The 22,330-nt window shown below is 42.2% G+C and overlaps 2 protein-coding genes across 3 annotated transcripts in view; both read left to right on the top strand.

The window, feature by feature from the left end:
• LOC138750563 (microtubule-actin cross-linking factor 1-like) overlaps nt 1-8,285 on the top strand; it is a 32,868-nt gene extending 24,583 nt beyond the window's left edge. For both annotated transcript variants that reach the window (XM_069912665.1, XM_069912666.1), the window contains one exon: nt 1,441-8,285. In XM_069912665.1, the coding sequence (XP_069768766.1) occupies nt 1,441-1,448 (8 nt within the window). In that variant the 3' untranslated portion in view covers nt 1,449-8,285. The remainder of the gene's footprint in view (nt 1-1,440) is intronic.
• A 2,050-nt stretch (nt 8,286-10,335) lies between these two features.
• On the top strand, nt 10,336-16,746 carry LOC138750554 (uncharacterized). Its single transcript, XM_069912652.1, has 2 exons — nt 10,336-16,042; nt 16,148-16,746. Exons 1-2 carry the CDS (start codon nt 15,695-15,697, stop codon nt 16,562-16,564), a joined length of 765 nt encoding a protein of 254 aa, XP_069768753.1. The 5' UTR covers nt 10,336-15,694; the 3' UTR covers nt 16,565-16,746.
• Nucleotides 16,747-22,330: the final 5,584 nt, after the last annotated feature.

Here is a 22,330-nt window from a genome sequence, read left to right on the forward strand (position 1 = left end):
GAGTGGAAGAGGAGGAGAGGGAAAGGGGAAGGAGAGAGGAAGAAATGTCAAGGAAGGGGGGAAGGATACAGGGAGTGTTTGAGGAGAAGGAGAGGAAGTGAAGAAGGAGAGGGAGAGAAAAGGATAGGGAGGAAGAGTTGTAAAGGAAGGGGGAGGAATATAGGGAGAGGGTGAGGGGCATAAGAGAGGGGAAGGAGAGAGAGAAGAATGGAGTGGGAGGTAGACTTGTCGAAGAAGGGGGTGGGTTAGAGTGGAAGAGGAGAGGGAGAGGCAGGGAGAGTTGTCAAAGAAGGGAAGGGATAGGGGAAGTGGAAGAGGAGAAGTCGATGGATAGGGGAAAGAGAGGAAGAGGAAAGAAGTGGGAGGGAGAGTTGTCGAGGAAGGGTAAGGAATATAGGGAGAGGGTGAGGGGAAGGAGAAGGAGAAGGGAAAGAGGATGAGGGATAGTTGTCAAGGAAGGCAGAGGGTTATAGGGAGATTGTGAGGGGAAGGGAAGGAGAGGGAGGGAGGGAGAGTTATCGAGGAAGGGGGAGGGATATAGGGAGAGAGTGGGGGAGGAGAAGAAGATGGAAAGTGGAAGGAATGGGAGAGGGAGGGAGAGTTGTCGAGGAATGGGGAAGGATATAGGGAAGAGTGTGAGGGTAAGAGGAGAAGGAGAGCGATAAGAGATGGAGAGGGAGAGGAAAGGAGAGAGGGAGAGTTGGTGAGAAAGGGGGAGCGATATAGGCTGAGGGTGAGGGGAAGAGGAGGAGAGGAAAAGGAGAGGGAGAGGAAAGGAGAGTGAGGGAGAGTTTTCGAGGAAGGGGTAGTAATGGGGTGAGGGTGAGGAGGGGAAGGAGAGGGAGGGGAAGGAGGGGGAAAGGGAGAGGGAGGGAGAGTTGTTGAGGAAGGGATAGGGATTTTGGGAGAGGGTGAGGGGAAGAGGAGGAGAGGGAGAGGAAAGGAGAGGAGAGTTTTTGAGGAATGGGAGGGATATAGGGAGAGAGTGAGGGCAGGAGGAGAGGGAGAGGGGAAGGAGAGGGAGAGGGGAAAGAGGAGGAAAGGGAGGGAAATTTTTTGAGGGGAGGGATTTTGGGAAAGGGTGAGGGGGAGAGGGAGAGGAAAGTAGAGGGAGGGAGAGTTGTTGAGGAAAGGGGAGTGATAGAGGGAGAGGGTGAGGGGAAAAGGAGAGGGAGAGGAAAGGAGAGTTTTTGAGGATGGGGAGGGATATTCGTAGAGAGTGAGAGTTAGAGGGGAAGGAGAGGGAGGGAGAGGGAGGAAGAGTTGTCGACGAAGGGGGAGGGATAGAGGGATAGGGGATTAATGGGTTTCTATTGTCTCTGAATCTTTACGAAAAAGTGAAGATGATTTTGAGCTGAAGACCATTGGTCGTCTTCGCGTGATCTTCCTCAACTCTGTTCATCTCTTCCCTTGAATGACTTTTGTTTCCATTGCTTGTAGATTCGTGAAGCGCAGAAGGGAGGACAACAACTTGTGCTGGAAGTCGAGCTGGTAGCAGGACCAACTGTCAATAAGGCAGCCACACTTGGAAACACAATCAACATGTTCAGGTATTTCTACATCCAGTCCTGGAGGATCTCAACAAAGTTCAAGGAGATTTCTGCCAACACCTAAAAATTCGACAACTCCAAAAAAATGTAGTGAACAGATCCAACCTTTGTACACATCATTCATCACCCACACCAAAGCCTTTAACTCTGCATCAAGAAAACAACTATAGGACACCCCTTCTAGTATTAGATGAACTGAAATGGAAGTACGGATCCTGAGGCTCTTCAACAAAGGCATATTGGCCACAGTCATGGTCAACATGAGTACTTGGGAGCCTTTTTGCATGAAGTGAAGAGTAAACAAGGATCTGTGTCAGGTCACTCGCCTGAGTGCTACTGGTACCATGTAACCCAGTACTACCTGTCGCATGGTCGAGTGGTCGGCGACTAAACCGGCTCCCCCATCAGGCTTGCCTGGTGAGGAGGGTGGCTAGACACCCTGCAGGATGAAAAACAAGACCTGTCAAAGGGTGGATGAACCATGGACAGAAAGGTCTGGCAAACCATCATCTGAGAGGGAACAGCAACCTTTGAAGCCAGCAGATGTGCAGAAATAGAAGAAGATGAGAGGAGAGGCCGTACCAACCCAAGCCTGATCTGCCATCTGGAACAACCTGTCCTGAATGCAGAAGAACTTTCAAAGGCAAGATTGAACACAGAAGCCACTTGATAGCAACGAGGAGGAGAACTTTCTGACAGACAGCGCAGAATTCAAACTGAGGTCCAGTCCTGACCACTGGCCATGTAAAGGCATTGCCCTAACCACTACATCAACCGTGACACCCTGCTCAGAGAAGCCGGCTGGAATCTCGAGCGTCTGGAGGAATCGATGTGTCAGGCAGCAGTGGGGAGGGGTCGGGGATCAGCGGCGGCAGTGGGAAGGACTCGGGGATCAGCGGCAGTTCCTACCACACCCCCACACACACAAACCCTGACGCACACGCCCCACACACACACACACACATACACACTCGATTCTTTGAAAGATTTTATTTAATATTCTCAAATTACATAAAGAAAATCAAATACACATAAAATAACTGTAAACTACATCCCCTCCCCCTTACTAATACAATAAAAACCAAAAAAAGAAAAAAATAACCAAAATAAAGAAAAAAAAAACAACCTCTCCTCCCCCAAAACCTTAGAGAAATGTATCAAATATTCCCTGATTGGTCTGCCAACATTACAACATTGATTTAATTTCTATAGCCATGTGTTTCAAATATAAACACCACATATAAATAAAAAAGAATAATTACTTACATTATATGTTAATTTTTCTAAATATAGACAAGAGTGCAATCCGTTATGCCATCTTTGCAAGTTTATATTCTTCCATGTGACAGCTATATATTTTCTCACTACTGCTAACCCAAATCTTAACAAAGCCAAATATGGTTTAGGCATTTTGAATCAACAAATGGAACATTAACATAACCCAACAAACATATTTTTGGATCCATTAAATATCCCTTTGAAACAAATCCCTCAAAAATTTTATAATTTCCTCCCAAAAATGCTTAATTTTCTTTCACGACCAAACTGAATGTACAAAAGTAACTTTCTGCTCTCTACATCTAAAACAGAAATCTGTTAAACTGAATCCATATCTCTTCAATTTCTCAGGGGTTGAATATAATTGATGCAAAAAATTCTAATTGACCATAGTATACCTCACATTAATTAACTTGGTAACACCGTCAACACACAGTATTGACCATTCCTCCCATGTCAAAATAATATTTAATTCTTTCCCATTTGTCTTTTTCCATTTTCTCCTGCAACAACCTATACATATCAGAAATAAAGCATTTTTCACCTTTATCTGCAATTAATAATTCAAATTTCTTTTGACCTGGTAAATTTATTTCCTTCCCATAATTCTTCTTTAAATAATCTCAAAGTTGGTAATAAACAAAGAATTTGATGCAATACCATATCTTTCCTGCAACCTTTTAAATGAACAAAACCTCCCTGCTTCAAAACAATCTATTACATTCACTAATCCTTTAATTTCCCAATCTTTTAAGTAAGGATTCTATCATGAAAAGGGAATTAATTTATTCTGATATAATGGTGATCTTATCGAAACTATTCCGATAGAATCAAGAATTAAATTGCGATTTTACCAAATATTCATTATATGTCGAAAAACGGATAATTTAAATTCTTGTAACAATAAAGGATTCCATTTATAAATGAAATGATTAATATTATTTTCCAAAATCTGAGCCATCTTTATCTTTGCCCACCTAGGAGATTGTTGATTATCAAATAACCAATTAATAAACTTCATCGGTGCCACCTCATAATAATTATAAAAACAATGTAATTGCAAACCACCCAATTTATAATGCCAAGTCCATTTTTGGAAAGAAACCCTCGATAATTTACCTTTCCATAAGAATAACCCAACTATGCAAGGAATAGATTGAAAAAAGTATTGTACTCGAGCATAAATGTTCATCTTTATGCAATTCACTCTTCCTATTAAGGTCAGTGGTAAATCTTTCCACTTATCTAAATCAATTTTAACCTTATTTAATAAAGGTACATAATGCAAAATAAATAATTCATGATCATTTTTATTTACAACTATTCCTAAATATTTAATTTTATTTGACCATCTAAATTTAGTAATTTGTCTACAATCCATAAAATCTTCTTCTGCTATTGGTAAAACCTCACTCTTTTCCCAATTAATCTCATATCCCAATAATTTACCATACTTATTCAACAAGTCCTGTGATAATTTTAGTGAAGTTTTTGGATTAGTTAAATATACAAAAACATCATGTGTAAATAAGCTAATTTTATTTTCATTTTCTCTCACTTTAAGTCCTCTAACACCAAAATCATGTCAAACAGCCTGAGCTAAAGGTTCTGTCACCAAAGCAAGTAAAGCAGGTGAAAGAGGAAAACCCTGTCTTGTAGAACAAGATAAATTAAAAGATTTTGAAATCTCACCATTCGTTATTACCCTTGTCGTAAGTTCTGCATATAAAGCCCTAACACAACCCCTAAAAAATGGAACAAAATTAAATTTTTCCAATACTTTAAACAAAAACTTCCACTCAACTCGATCAAATGCCTTCTCAGCATCCAAAGATATATCCGTTGGTTGATTATCTTGTTGTTTTTAGCATTAATTAATGAAATCAATTTAACTATATTATCTGATGACAATTTAACTACATTGTCTTTGACAAACCCTACCAGATTGTTACGTAAAAAAAATTGGCAAATAATTCACTAACCTATTATCTGAAACTTTTGACACCAATCTATAATCAACATTTAATAATGATATCGGTCTGTAAGGTGACACTTTTAAAGAGTTCCTTTCTTTTTTTAGGTATAACTGTAATCAATGCTTTTGAGAAAGATTCTGGAAATACATCCATTTTAGTTGCTTGTTTCAAAACATCTTTATATAATGGAAATAATAAATCATTAAATTTTTTATAAAACACCACCTTAAATCCATCCTCTCCAGGAGATTTCCCATCAGGCATCGATTGCAAAGCTTCTCTCAATTCTAATTCAGTAAATAAAATATCTAAATTCTTTACCTCAAATTCATTCAACACTGGCAAATTTAAACTAGATAAAAATAAATCAATTTGATCCATTTTTTGATAACCCTCTGACATATATAAATTTTCATTAAATTTTAAAAATTCATCAGTATTCATTTATGTAATTTCTCCATTCTTCCTAATAGCATTAATTGTCCTTGATACTTGCTCAGTTTTATGTTGCCATGCCAAACCATATGCACTCTTTCTCCCAATTGATAATAACATTGTTTAGACTCCAACATCATTTTCTCATATTTATACGTTTGTAAATTATAACGTAATTTCACTTTAGATAAATTTATCCTTTCATCCTCTGTATAATTTTTTTAAATTTTTTTCTCCAAGCCTTCGATTTCCTTTTCCAAATTTAAACTTACAAATAAATAGTTTTTTTCTCTCTTAGTTGTATAGCTAATAATTTGTCCCCTCAAATATGCTTTTAAAGCATCCCACAAAATAAATTTACTTTGAACTGAATTTTCTTTCATTTGTAAATAAAAAATAATTTGATCTCTCATCTACTAAATGAAATCTGGTCTCTTCAATAACTTTTCATTAAACCTCCATCGATAAGCTGTCTCAGTTAATTCAGTCCCTAAACATTTAATGAAGGATATGAGAATAACCTACTTTTATATTCTGCAAAATTAAATCTACTTGTAAATGCACAGAAATCAAAAATACATTTATTCTAGAGAAAGAATTATGCCGAGCTGAATAAAGTGAATAATCTTTCTCAGTTGGATTTAATTTCCTCCAAATTTCCACTAAATTTAAATCCTCCATCATCTTAAACAGTCTTTTTGCCATTTTAGTTCTTTCAACAATTTTTGGAGATTTGTCCAACAAGGGATCCAAACAACAGTTAAAATCTACTCCGACTAACACATTCCCATATGCCTGATTCGAATTTAAAAATGTCCCTGAAAAAAATGTCTGATCATCTTCATTTGGTGCATAAACATACATTAAAGTCCAACTTTCAGAAAAAAATCTTCCAATTAACAATCAGTACTCTTCCAACATTATCAAAAAAAAATCCACAGCAAAAAGTTTTTTTTATTAACTAATATCACCACGCCTCTAGTTTTAGAGTTTAATGAAGAAAAAATTACATGTCCTGACCAATCTCTCTTCAACTTCAAATGTTCTTTTTCTGTCAAATGAGTCCTTTGCAAAAATACAATATCTACTTTTAGCTTCTTTAAATTTTTATTTTTTCTGCCTTTTTCTCCTTTGATTGTAATTCAAAAGATACATTTTTACGTATCAAAATAGCTACATCTTTAGCCTTAGAATTAAATGAAGAAGAATATACATGCCCAACCCAGTTCCTTTTTAATTTCACGCTTTCCTTCACATTCAAATGTGTTTCTTGTAAAAAAGCAATATCAATTTTCATTTTCTTAATATATGCCAAGACCCGCTTACGTTTAACCTAACTATTTAATCCTCGAACATTAAAAGTAGCAAACCTCAACTTTGACATATCTACTATTATTACTAAATACCAATAATATCTTTATATAAAAACTCAAATTAATGTATATAGGCCCTCCAATAAAAAAATCACAAATTAAAAACTAAAAAAAAATTAAAAATAAAAAAAAATTAAAAATAAAGAAAAAGAAAAAAAAAAGAAACCCCCCCCCCCAAAAAAAAAACTACCAAAAGGTAGTAATCCCCTAAACAAAAATTGGGTGTGGGTCACCCACCAGTGGCTGATGACTAGTAAAGAAAGTCCAAATCTCTCCTTGCCCAGCCAAACAGTCAGTAACATCAAAATATTATAAGAACAAAAGAAAAAATAGAATAAGAAAATTCTTTTAACCCAAAAGACTCCAATCTTGAAAATCCCATTTCAGAAGTTGGACTCTTTCCATTCCTGTTTTTTTCCCATTTTTGCCATTTCTTCCTTTTCCAGAGCTACCAAAGTTTTCTTTAGGAGATAATGCTGGACTATGTCTTTGTCCTCTTATATCTGGCCATGAGTCAGCAAAAATTATTGCTTCACAATGAGTTTCAAAAAACCAAAATTGATAGACTCCGTAAAACACCTTCAACACTGCAGGGTAACGAAAAGTAGACTTATAACCTTTATGTCACAAAACTTCTTTAACTGGATTGAATCGACGTCGACCTGATGCATTTCCAACAATGGAGACATTTTCCTGTGTGCTCCCTCCATTGAAATCAAAAGGCTTTCTACTTCTTGGGAACACGCACCTTCTTCCGGGGAATGGGTAATTCCAGCGCCATCCTTCATTTGGTAGCAATAGATTTTTTTTCAGCCCGCACAGGAAATCTTTGGGGTCTAGGCAATGAAGAAATTGAGCCAGGGGCTGTTTCAGGTCGTCTAGTCCCCAGATCCTCAGCACTTCGAAAATGTATATTCTTATGAACTTGAGGTTTAATCTTTTTACCATTAGTGGCCATAATAATTGCTTGATACTTTAAACTAAAATTTAAAAAGTTTAAACTTGAAAACAAAGGGTTAAAAAACAGGTATTTAAAAATCTGGCCAGAGAGGTCGAGATTACATGTCTAGACTCTACGCTATCTTGCCACGATCCCTACTTTTAGCTTCTTAATATAATCTATCACACATTGCCTTTTTATTGGGTGATTTAAACCCTTAACATTAACAATTGTAAAACTTAAATTACTTATTACAACTTACACAATGGCACCCAATCTTTCACAATTAACTTAAACAAAAACCCTCAACCAACAATAAAAAACACGAGACCCCCCCCTGAAAAAACTGCAACACACTCGAGACACATACCCCAGACACATACCCCAACAATCACACACCTCCCACACACACACCCTACCCACAACCCCCAACACACATCCCCAGACACACATTCCACACATACAAGCCCCGACTCACACCCCCCACAATCACACACCTCCCACATGCACACCCCACACACACATACACATCCCAGGAACACACCCTCACGCTCACAAACTCCCAAACATACACTCTGCGCACACACACACACATATCCCCCATACACATACTCCCCCACACACAACCTCTGACAGATATACACAAACACCCTTCGACACTCATACACACCTTCCACACCCTCACTCCACAAACACCCAATGCACCCACAATCCCCTTCCCACACACCACACCTACACATATACCCCGACGCACAACCCAGAAACACCGCCCACATACACCCCTCACACACACTTTCACACATGACCACCTCCCACACACAACTCACAAAATCAACTCCCAGCCACACATCCCACACATAAACGCACACTCACACTCACCCGATACAACCCCTGGACAGATAAACCTCCCACACACATACCCGTACACACATCCTCTCACACTCAGTCCCCCCCACACACACCCACCCACACCCCATATACCTCTCACACACACCCCCAAACACACACACACCTTCACACTTGACCACCTCCCACACACAACCAACACAAAATCAACACCCAGCTACACACACACATACACGCACACTCACACAATACAACCCCTACACAGATAAACCTCCCACACACATACCCGTACACACATCCTTTCACACACACAGTCCCCCCCACACACACCCACCCACACCCCATATACCTCTCACACACACACCCAAACACACACACCTTCACACTTGACCACCTCCCACACACAACCAACACAAAATCAACACCCACCTACACACACACATACACGCACACTCACACAATACAACCTTACACATCTGCCCCAAAAAACATGGCCCCAATGGACATCCCCCACTCACTCCCCACATACACACCCCACACAATCATAACCCTACAGACTTCCCCACAAAAACAATAACATACCCGTCCCACACACACCCAACACAAACCACACACACACACCCATTCATAGACCTCCACCCATCCCCCAAACACATACCCCACATACACACCCAGCACATGGACGCCCCTCCATATTCACCACCGCATTCACACCCCTGCACACACAACCCACGCACAAACCCATTCCCAATCATGCCCCCTACACACTCTCTCCCTCGCATGCACTGCCACACTTATTTCTCCGCACACACACCCTTCACACCCTTGACACAAACATTGCCAGACAAATCCCACCATGCACACGCACTAATGCGACCCTGCACAAACACCTTCCCACACAAGTCCCTCACACATGCACTCCCACTCACATGGCCCTACACACACATCCCGAACCACATACCCCTACACACACACACAAGCCATAAATATGCCCACACACACACTCCCTCATACAACCCCCTCACACACAAACCCGCAAATCCACCCACCCACACCACCCCACACATATTTCCCCCACACTCATGCGCTCACACACAGACACACACACATTCCCTCCACGTATATCACACACACACACACACACACACACACACACACCAACCCTCCATATGCAAACCCCACACAAGCCACACATCCCATACCCACACACACACTCTCTATATTCAAATCCCACACACACACAAACCCCACTCATAAACACCACACAAGCACAAAACCCCTAACACACACAAACTCACACAAAAACACCACACAAACACAAACAACCCCCACACTCAAATCCACCCCACACTCTAACCCACAACACACACTAACCCACCACACATACACACCATACTCACATCCCCAAACATCAGAGACTTACCCAAATTCCCCACACACACAAACCCCAAAATAGCGCCCATGGTGGAAGTGAGGGCATTGGTGCAGTCGCTGACCCATGGGGAGGTGTGGGTGAGGGCATTGGTGCCATCGCTGATGGAGGGAGGGGGTGGTGCCGTCGCTGATGGAGGGAGGGGGGTTGGTGCCGTCGCTGATGGAGGGAGGGGGTGTGGTGCCTTCGCTGATGGAGGGAGGGGGGTTGGTGCTGTCGCTGATGGAGGGAGGTGGATTGGTGCCATCGCTGATGGAGGGAGGGGGGTTGGTGCCATCGCTGATGGAGGGAGGGAGGTTGGTGCCATCGCTGATGGAGGGAGGGGGGTGGTGCCATCGCTGATGGAGGGAGGGAGGTTGGTGCCATCGCTGATGGAAGGAGGGGGGGTGGTGCCATCGCTGATGGAGGGAGGGAGGTTGGTGCCATCGGTGATGGAGGGAGGGAGGTTGGTGCCATCGCTGATGGAAGGAGGGGGGTGGTGCCATCGCTGATGGAGGGAGGGAGGTTGGTGCCATCGCTGATTGAGGGAGGGAGGTTGGTGCCATCGCTGATGTGTCAAGGGGTGCAAGATGACGTCATCATTGACAAGTATGGGGATGGAAGTAGCGCTGACAAGCAGGGTGGGGGCGCATGCAATGCTTGCCATGTCCTATATACGTTGGTGCCCCACACAGACACTGACACACACACTCACCCTGCCACACACACCCACTCACACATACACACCCCCACACACACCCCAAACCCACACCCCTCACACACTCCCCATACACCCATCCCCCACAAACTCACACCCCTCACAACCACACACACACCCCTCACAAACACCACACATAACCCACACCCCTCATACACACACCCTCACACATGCCCCACAACACACACCCCTCCACACCATCTCTCCACCCATCCCACACGCTCTCACCCCCCACCCACACATCCACACACTCAGACACCCCCACACTGCCCCCTACACATATTCTCACAAACACACATCTACACACACTTCCCACATTAACACACCATACACACACCCACCCCCACACACCCCACTCCCCACACACCCACTCCCCACAAACACACATCCCTCACAAACACACACCACACATAACCCACACACACTGCCACACACATACCCCACAACACACACCCCTCCACAACACCCACCCACCCATCTCACACACACTCTCACCCCCCACCCACACACTCAGACACCCCCACACAGCCCCTACACTTATCTTCACAAACACTCATCTACACACATTTCCCACACACACCCCTCTCGCACCCATCACTCACACACACACACCCCACACTAACACACTATACACACACCCACCCCCCACATACCCCACTCCCTACACATCCACCCTCCACAAACACACATCCCTCACAAACACACACCACACATAACCCACACCCCTCATACACACACCCTCACACATGCCCCACAACACACACCCCTCCACACCATCTCTCCACCCATCCCACACACTCTCACCCCCCACCCACACATCCACACACTCAGACACCCCCACACTGCCCCCTACACATATTCTCACAAACACACATCTACACACACTTCCCACACACACCCATCCCTCACACACACACACCACATTAACACACCTTACACACACCCACCCCCACACACCGCACTCCCTACACATCCACCCCCCACAAACACACATCCCTCACAAACACACACCACACATAACCCACACACACATACCCCTCATACACACTCCCACACACATACCCCACAACACACTCCCCTCCACACCCCCATCCACCCATCCCACACACTCTCACCCCCTATCCACACACTCAGACACCCCCACACAGCCCCCTACACTAATCCTCACATACAACCCACACACTCCCACTTACACACACCCCACACACACCTCTCACACACACCCACAAACACACTTCCCACACACTCAGACACCTTCCACACTGACTCCACACAACACACAGACCACACACAATTCCCACACACACCCCACACACCCACATACTTACACACACTTCCCACACACACTCCCACTTACACACACACCCCACATCCCCACACTTACCAAACACTCACCCCACACAAACCTCTCACATCCACTTCCCACACACTCAATCCACACACTCAGACAACTCCCACAGTGACCCCACACACACACACATCCACACTCCAATAGAATCTCTTTTCTCCCTCTCCCCTTAATCCCGTCTCCGAACCAGATTCTTGTATTTAAAGTAGAATTTGTTCCTAGACGAATATAATATGGGTCTGGAAGTCGGGATTTAGAATGAAAGGTTCTGAAAATCGTTCAGGATAGGTCCCCCCAATTATTTCGGGGCAAATTGGAAGATGTTCTTTTATATCAGCGACATGTTCTATCAGTGAGATAATTTTGTCGAGTTCCTTCCATTTGACGTCGATGTTGTGCTTTGTACAAATGTCTGCATATATTTGTTCACTTATGGAAAATGGAAAGAAGGAAATGCACACACGCACACATACCCACTCCCACACCCTCCTACACGCACACATACATACACACAACCTCCCTCACACCCCTTCTTACACACGCCCACACACATACCTACCCAAAAGGACCCAAGCACATACACTCCACACATATCCACCACACAATCCTACCCACACACCCCACACACAACCCCTCACCCATTCCCTCCATAACCCCACATGCAGACCCCAAACACACACCCCAATCCCACAAAACTCCAGACACACATCCCAATGATTTTGGGGCAAATTGGAAGATGTGCTTTTCTATCAGGGACGTGTTCCATAAGTGAGTTAATTTTGTCGAGTTCCTTCCATTTGACGTCGATGTTGTGCTTTGTGCAAATGTTCTGTATATATTTGATCGTTGATATATTTGTATATATTTGTTCACTGTTCTGTATATATTCTGTATATATTGTATATATTCTGTATATACTTTTTCACTGTAAACAAAAGCCCCACATATCTGCACACGCACCCTCACACACACACCCTCCCCCACACCCCTTCTTACACACGCCCACACACATTCCCACCCACAAGCAACCATGCACATATAACCCACACACATCCACCGCACAATCTCACCCACACACACCACACACATCCACTCACACGTTCCATCCAACACCCCAATACCCGAACATGCAGTCCACAAACACACACCCAATTCCACACAACTCCACACACACATCCCAAATCCCACACACAACCCCAACTATTTCGGGGCAAATTGGTAGATGTGCTTTTATATCAGGGACGTGTTCGATAAGTGAGATAATTTTGTCGAGTTCTTTTCATTTGACGTCGATGTTGTGCTTTCTACATATGTTCTGTATATATTTGATCGTTGATATATTTGTATATATTTGTTCACTCTTCTGTATATATTCTGTATATATTGTAAATATTCTGTATATACTTTTTCACTGTAAATAAAACCCCCACATACATGCACGCACACACACACTACCACACACACCCAAATGCCAACAGACACTCCCACTCCCTCACACACACACACACACACACACACACACACACACACACACACACACACACTGTCCCTCACACCCCTTCTTACACACGCTCACACATATACCCACCCACAAGCACCCATGCACTTATACCCCACACACATCCACTACACAATCTTAAAAAATCAAACAAAAGATGAGAAACATTAAATCGGACTGACCCGACAGGACGGAGGAACTAAGGTCGTTTGGAATCAGCAGATGCGATAGAATCGGCAATCTCCGTCAGGCCGAGGGACCTTGAAACACCACGCAAGTACAAACTAAACTGGATGAGAGGGTCCTTGCAGAGAAATGGATTGGAGTCAATCCACAGGACCCTCAGAGCAACAGAGAGGATCACTGGAGTCTCCCTCTTCCCCATCAGTGTGATCTAGCAGGATCCTTGTCTGAAGAGGCCATGCCAAATCCTGGAGAAGCCCTTTGACCCTGCCCACAGCATCTCTCAGCTGCTCCCATCAAGGAAGAGAAAGGAGGATCAGAACCAGCATCAGCAGGATGAAGAACAGCTTCTCTGCAGGGGTCGGGAGAAGGTTGGACCACCAAAGGAACTGCTCCCACTCACCATCCGAGTGCAAACAGAGAGCGCATGTAAAATGTTCAATGATGGGAATGTATGGACATGATACTAAGGGCTGAAAGAGACTTGGAACAGGGTTTTTTGTGGTCGATCATTTATTACGAATAAAGTCTTACACGAAAGGGCAAGAAGCAGCTAAGGTTCTTCTTTCCACACAGATCTACTGTTAGTCCTCTAATTCTATGGGATGTCGCAGGGTTGTAGCTCCCAGTTGTTGGGATAGGCTGACACAAAGTGGTAGGTCCAGGTACTAATGAGGATGCCATCAGATGGTTCCCCACCCCCCACTCTCTCCCCACCACCACTGCCAACATCAGTTCTTTGTATTACAAATAAAGATGAGTGAAACACAGAAGTCTGCAGACGCTGTGCTTATAATTACAAACACACTGACATGCTGAAGGAACTCAGCTATTCTTTCCAGCATTCAGGCCTGAGCCCTTCTTCAAGGAATAAACAGAATAACCCAGAAGCAGGAAATCTCAGAAAGGCTCAGAATTCTGGTTAGGGGACAAATCCAGCCCAACAAAAGGTGTTAATTGGATGTGATAGGGATGAGGTTTTTCATAGCAGGCCGAGCGACCATGTGGTCAGGCGGGCCGAATCGCTGTCCCAGTCAGTTGGTACAAGATGGCATAGGCCCCTTCCCTTCTCACGAGAAGCATGCATTTGGTGACACATGTTGCCTGGGAGATGTCGCCACATCCTGGTTGCAGCAACTCCGCAACGCACTGACATCACTCCCCTAGACCAGCGCACCCCAGAGAGGAATGAGGTCGTCCCCTAAAAGCAGCACGAGAGGTTCATATAAAGGCAGTTACTGGTTCACTTCATGCTGTGTGGAGGTGCTTCATTTCAGTAGCACCACCTTTTGCAGTCACGACAAGACCATGAACAGGCTGTCAGCAAGAGAATGGGATGGGGAATTGAAGCAGGTGGCCACTGGGAGATCCCCACTCTTGTGGCGGACATGGAGAAGTTTGTATTTATAGGATAGCTATAAATTCCGATGAAAATACAACCAGTATAGGTTTTACTCACTCACAGGCTTCCAGAGTGGGTGAGAAAATACAAGTCTTTAGGCCAGCAAATCTTCCAGACAGGGTTCAATGATCAATTCTTCCCAACAGGGTCCCAACCTCCAAAAGGCAGCCCATTCATATATTGGTTTCCCGCCCAAACACAGCTGATTGAGTCTATTACCTATCAGATGTGAATTGTCAAAAGCTACAGTAAGCGTTCAGTAACCTTAACAACACCTTCCAGTGCCAGCTTGAAATTGTTTCTGCTCAGAGGTTTCGCCCACCATTGTTCACAGACGAAGGTGAATGATGCTTGTCAGTGACACATGGGTCTCTCTGGAGGTTGAACTGATCCCAGGGCACTGAGTTCTGGAGAAATGACCACACCAAATTTGATGTTGCTGAATGGAGGAAACACTTTCGTATGTCGCATGGCACCTTTCACTTCGTGCTGGAACTCTAAGAACCTCACCTGAAGCCGCATAGACCAGGCGCAGCAACCATGGAGCCGGGATTTCGATTAGCTGTGGCTCTGCGCTGGTATGCCACCCCTTGTGAGTATCGATCCATCAGTCCCATCTTTGGAATAGGCATCAGCACCGTGTGCATGGTGGTGCAGGTGGTGACGGCCGCCTTGACGAAGTTCCTCGGTAAACGTCTCATGTCCCTGCCCATTGGAACACGTCTCCAGGAGACCAATGACAGCTTGGTGCAAAGGGGATACCCAATGTGTGCCGGTGCCATTGATGGATCACATATTCCCATTATTGCCCCCAGCTTGCATGCTGCAGCCTACTACAATCGCAAAGGCTGGCATTCAATGGTTCTGCAAGCGGTGGTCGACCACAGATTCTGGTGAGCTAAGCCTTTATTGGTCTTTATCACATCACATCTCAATGTCTATCACTTCACTGTGCTTTCCATTCACGTTACAGCTTCTCAGATGTGTTTGTTGGCCGGGCAGTACCCATGATGCCCGAGTGCTTACCAACTCTCCTCTGTATAGAAAGGAAGAGGACCAGGGCGGATACCACTTCCCACCTGACGTGAGTGTTCACCCTACAAAGCTCCATGTGTCAATCTTATGTATGCTTATTGTGTCAACGGTCATGTGTATGAATTAACAACATTCTCCATTGTTGTGCCTGCAGGTGTCCAAGGATGTTAATGGAGTGGAGGTTCCAGCGCATCTTGTGGGTCATCTGGCATATCCACTACGAAATTGGCTGATGAAGGGGTTCACACAGCACCAAGGACTGGATCTGGATCAGCAAAGATTTAACAAGGCCCTTAATTCTGCAAGGATAGTGGTGGAACATGCATATTGCCGTCTAAATGGCTGCCGGTGGTGCCTGTCCAAGCGTCTGGATATCTCTACCACCTTAGTCCCAGGTGTTGTGTTTGCTCGCTGTGTCCTGCACAATATATGTGAGATTAACAAGGAAGACTTTCTGTCAGAGTGGACGTTGGTTGAAGCAGATGGTCCTGCACCCATTAGCACAGATTGTCACAATCAGCAGGCCCATGGGCACCAGGCCATCCATTCTGCCATTTTGTCCATCCTGTAAGGGTATGACCCTGCCACCTAGCTCCTAATTTCCACAACTTGTTCCCCCCTCCACCCTCCCCACCCAATGCGACAACATGAGCCTACTGCCTGGCATGTTATGTGTTCTCATGAAGTAATGGTTGCATATAAATGAGACTTGTGTGCTTGTCAAAAATGTAATAAAAAACATTTTTTGAGAAATCTTATTGCTTCATAAATATCTGAGTTCGATATAGCAATGTAAACATTTCACATTATGTTTAAACTAGATGTAAACCATGGAACGGACAAATCACATTGCAAATACACTCCACACTTGAACACCGCAGAACAAAAACAAAAATGGTAAACACAACAAACACCTCCACCCGGCACCACAGCATTTCTGTGTTGTGCCGATTATACCTCTCGGAGGAGGGTTACCAAGTTCATTTGGCAGGCGCATCCTGCGCATTCAGGTGGCCTTCCGGCAGCCCATATTGCCATTATATGCGGCTTTACAAGTGGGGCATTTGGCCACCTGAAAGTGCCTTTTCTAAGAGTTCCTGTATCTGGCTCATTCCTTGAAGAAGGGCTCAGGACTGAAATGTTGGGAACATATCTTGATCTCCTATGGACACTGAAAATCCGGGCTGAGCTCCTCCAGCTTAACGGTGGGTTTTTAACCACAACATATAGATGCACATCTCAAGACAAGGCCACAAAAATGTGCCACCTGGGTAAATTGCATAACAGGGGCATCTTGTGGTTCCACTTGGCTGCTTCTTACATTATTTGGCCAGGACTTTCTTTGCAAATTTCCCAACACCTATTCTGTGTTTTCTCCAGCCTGTCAATTCAAATACACTTGTTTTCTTACTTCTCCAGTTCTTGGTTTCTCTGCTTCCTGACCTGCTTTTTCCAGCAGTTTTGTATAACTTATATTCCAGCAGTTGCTGTGGTTGAACTTTTACTGATTTAATGAATTGTTTTCATCAGAATCTAAATGTGCTTGAGTCCACGGTCAGCCATGTAAGCATTGAAATGGGTGGCCACTGGGAGATCCACCCTGTTGCAGCAGACAGAGTTGAAGTGCATTAAATGCACCCAATGATTTGGTCACTGCAGCCACCAGTTAAAAAATTCAAGAGGTTCTGCAGTCTGTGTGTCAAGAAATCCCTCTGCACCTCTGTTTTTAGTGGGAATCCTTCAACCCTGAAGTTGTGCTCTCTTGTCCTTGACTCCTCTAACATGGGAGATAATTTTACCAAATCTACTGTATCCAGGTTTCTCAACATTCGAAGTGCTTCTTAGGACCCCTACCACTCATCATTCTTCTGAACACCAAGGAGTATAGTCCAAGATCCATCAAACCTTCCTCATATATTAATCCTTTCATTCCAGGAATCATTCTTGTGAATCTTCTGCAATGCCAGCACATCCTTTCTTCAATAAGGAGCCCAAAACTCTCTCCGCTACTGCAGGTGCTGCCTCGCCAGTGCCTTCTTAAGCCTCAACATCACATCCCTGCTCTTATATCCTATTATTTGCGATATGAATACCAACATTCCAATCAGCTGATTGACCACCAACATGGAAGTTAACCTATTGGGCATCCTGCACGGCGATGCCAAGGTCCATCTCCCCCAGAATTTTGAATGTTCACCCTATGCAATAATAATCTGCCCTTTTATTCCTTCTCCCAAAGTTCATGACCAGACATTTTCCTACTTTGGAATTCACTGGCCTCTTCTTTTTCCATTCTCCTAATCTATCTGTCTCTCTGCAGCCTTGCTGTTTTCTCCCAGCTACCTGCTGCTCTGTAACGGGTGAAGAAAAAGAGATGGCCCCCAGAATTGTTTCCCAGCATTTCTGCACACCTGCAGAGAGCCACATAACACAGCAATTGCCTTCTGGTCGTTCCCCCTGATAGTACAGATTCTAACACCAATGTGTATCTGTCCAGAGTGTACTGTAGGATGACTGTGATTGGCTGAGAGTGTAGCCACACCTACTGGCAGGTCTTAAAGGATTTCTCCTAGCCAGACCAGGTCATTCTGGACTGGTCGACCCACTTATGATATGCTCCAGTCTTTTAGTTAATAAAAGTCTTGGTTTGGATCAACAAGTGTTTGGTTCTTTCGACGCACTCTGCAATGTTCCCCCTTCCTGCACCTTTGCTCTCTGAGATGTGTCACCAGCAGTGTCCTTTCCTTCTGTTCCTCAAAATAGATACTTTATTTTCATATTTCAATATGTGCGCAACTCGGAGTTCACAATATTAGCCAAGAGCTGTTAAAATTCCCGGGAAAACATTGCAAATTATAAAATCTTCTCAAACAATGAAAAACCATGTACAAAAGTGAAAACAGTGACTCCTGGTGGGCCAGGTAAAAACTATCGGGAGATACATAAAAAGGTGCCTTTTTAGAATCTTTTTCTGCTCATGTAGAGAGGGTTTTGAAGGTTAATTGGAAACTATTTTCAGAGGCTTGGACTTGGATGAATTTGTACGGACTGAATGAAGATGATGTTCACTTTGTTCCTGATGCATTTTTATATTTGAATCAATCAATGAGAATATTATGGTTGGAGGAGATTTTAATTGTTGTTTGGATCTGTTGTTGATTAAATCTCGAAAAATTGTGAAAAAAAAACAAAATGGCGAAAAGAATAACTGAGTTGATGGGGGATTTAAATTTAGTGGAAATATGGGAACAGAGGAATCCGACCGAAAAGGATTTTTCCTTTTATTCTCACGTCATGATTCGGTTTCAAGAATAGTTTTTTTTGGTATCAGCCCATTTGCAGGGTCGAATCAGACAGGCTGAGTATAAGAGTAGGATTCTGTCAGATCACTCATTATTGTTAATTTCACGTAGTATCGCAGAGATGGTGGAAACCTGTTATTGTTGGTGATTTAATGAAACGTTGTTAAAAAAAACCTGAAATTATTACGCTTGTAAGAGATCAGATTAGGTTTTTTTAGAAACGAATAAGGGATCAGTTCAAAGTAATTTTATGTTATGGGATACTTTAAAAAAGATATTTACGAGGTCAAACTATTACTTACACAGCAAAAGTGAAGAAACAATATATAGCAGAAATTCAGGACTTAGAGAAAGAAATTGCAACATTAGAGAAGACATTTCAGAAAAATTCAACTGAGGATAATAAAATACAGTTGTCCAAATTGAAGCTTTGTTATAATACAATTGTGAAAAAATAATTCAATGATGGAAACAGCTCTACTATGAGTTGAGGGACAGAGCACATACGGTTTTAACTTAGCAATTGGAAACTGAACAAGTGCCTAGAATGCAGTTAGGAGAAATTCAGAGATAACATAAACCACAGGATATTAATGATGAATTTTGTACATTTCATCGGGACTTTATCTGAAGGGAATTCGGATATGGAGCAGATTGATTGTTTTTTGTCGAATTTAAATTTACCTTTATTAGTGGAAGAGGATATTAAGACTTTGGATGGTTCATTTACTGATTTGGAACTTAAGGAGGCGTTACAATCTATGCCAAGTGGAAAATCACCTGGAGAAGATGGATTTACATTGGAATTTTAGAGAAATTTTTATGATTTGTTATTTCTGGAATATTCTGATGTACTGAAGCTCGCCACTGATACAGGTTTATTTCCAGAATCGTTTTCAAGGGCATTAATAACACTCATCCCAAAGAAAGACAGAGATCCATTAAAAGTTGTGTCATACAGACTAATATTAATAAATAATAATATTGAATGTAGATTACAAAATTGTAGCAAAGGTTTTAGCAAACAGATTGGCTAACCTTTTACCGCAATTAGTACATGTGGATCAAGCAGGATTTATCAAGGACAGGTATTCAGCTGATAATATTACTAAATTAATTACAATAATTAATGCTTCAAGACAACTCAACCAGACAATGATATTAGCGCTAGACGTGGAAACGGCTTTCCACAGTGTGGAGTGGAATTTTTATTTAAGGTGTTAGAAAAATATAAATTTGGACCACTCTTTACCAGTTGGGTTAAGGCATTATATACTAATACTCCTGCTCGGGTGGTGACAAATGGACAGATTTTGCAGGCATTCAATTTGTTTAGATCCACTAGACAGGGTCGTCCGCTGTCACTAGCCTTATTTGCATTAGTTATAGAACCAAGCAATTAGGCAAGAAATGAATATTAAGGGAATTACAATTGGTGGGCAAGAGTATAAAATTAATCTCTTTGCAGATGATGTGTTGATATATTTGTCTCAACCTAAGAATTCTTTCGAACCATTACAAAATTTGTTGAAAAGATACGGGGTAATGTCAGGCTATAAAGTAAAGTGAGATATTACTAATATCAGATGGAGATTATTCAGATTGTAAACAACTTATGAAGTTTAAATGGTCAAATAAAATTATTTGGGCATAATAATGGATAAAGAGTATCAAAATTTATACAGCTTAAATTATGTACCATTATTAAATAAGATTAACTATGATTTAAATAGATGGAAGGAGTCACTGTTAACACGGGTAAATTGTATTAAAATGAGTATATATCCACGCATTCAGTATTTGTTTCAATCTATTCTGAGTGTTATACCGGGAAAGTTCTTTCAGGAATTAAATAAAGCAGATTGTTTCTTTCTATGGAAAGGTAAGTTGTCTAGAGTCTCTATGCAAAAGTTGACATGGAGGTATGTTTTGGGAGGTCATCAATTCCACATTTTCAAAATTATTATCAAGTAGCACAATTAAAGTTTATGAATAGATTGTTTGATATTGACCAACCTCCGATGTGGGTGAATGTGGAGATGGATCAAATACAAGAAAGAACAATACATTATTTTATATATAAATGGAATCCTCTGCTTTTGCAGTAGTATCAACTGACAGTATTGAAACATTTGATAGGAGAATGGTATAAATGGAATCAGTTTATAGGATCGAAAGGTAAGATTTCAGCTAAGACACCATTATATCAGAATCAGACAATTTCATTTTCTATGAATAATTCTTATTTGAAAGATTGGGAATCAAAAGAAGTGATATTATTGGAGGACTGTTTTGAAGTAGATTCACTTCTTTGGTTTAATAGACAGAGAGAAATTTGGAATATCACAAAATACTTTATTTGCTTACTATCAAGTACAAGATTTATTATTAGAATGCTTTGGTAGAAATTTTAGTATAACCTGGTCAAATGAAATTTGAGAGATTAATTGTTGATAAGGGGAAAGAAGGGATTTGTTTCCGAAATGATATGTTATTACAAGAAAAGATGAAAAAGGTAGATATATTTAAAATAAAGGATAAATGGGAGAAGGATTTATGTGTTCCTATTTCTGTGGATGAGTGGTCTTACATGTGTTTGGTTAGTGTTATGAAATTAATTAATGTACGATATAGTTTAGTTAGTTATAACTTTCTGCATCAGTTATATTGAACTCCTGAAAAACTGACAAAATATGGATTTAGTGGGTCAGATTTGTGTTTTTGATTTGGTGATCAGACAGGTACTTTTTTTATACTCAGAGTGGGAATGTTTAAAGTTGAAGCCCTTTTGGTAAAAAGTGATTAAATTTTTGCGAGTTCTTTTCAAATAGATTTATATGTGGATCCATGGGTATGATTACTGGGATACATGAATACAATTATGGCAAATTTACGCTTGGAGAAACCTCAAATTGCATATATTCGTTTAGAATTAGCAGTGGCTAGAAAATGTATAGCTGCAACTTGGAAAAATGATGTCGAATTGAGTATTTATAGATGACACAATGAAATTCAATCATGTATTTACTTAGAGA

The sequence above is a fragment of the Narcine bancroftii genome, unplaced genomic scaffold (genome assembly GCF_036971445.1).
Source record: "Narcine bancroftii isolate sNarBan1 unplaced genomic scaffold, sNarBan1.hap1 Scaffold_166, whole genome shotgun sequence".
In the NCBI taxonomy this organism is placed as follows: Eukaryota; Metazoa; Chordata; class Chondrichthyes; order Torpediniformes; family Narcinidae; genus Narcine; species Narcine bancroftii.

Coding starts and splice junctions, on each gene's coding strand:
- LOC138750554 (XM_069912652.1), top strand. CDS start 15,695: ATGACAGCTTGGTGCAAAGGGGATACCCAATGTGTGCCGGTGCCATTG. Junction 16,043..16,147: donor GATACCACTTCCCACCTGAC/GTGAGTGTTCAC, acceptor TTGTGCCTGCAG/GTGTCCAAGGATGTTAATGG.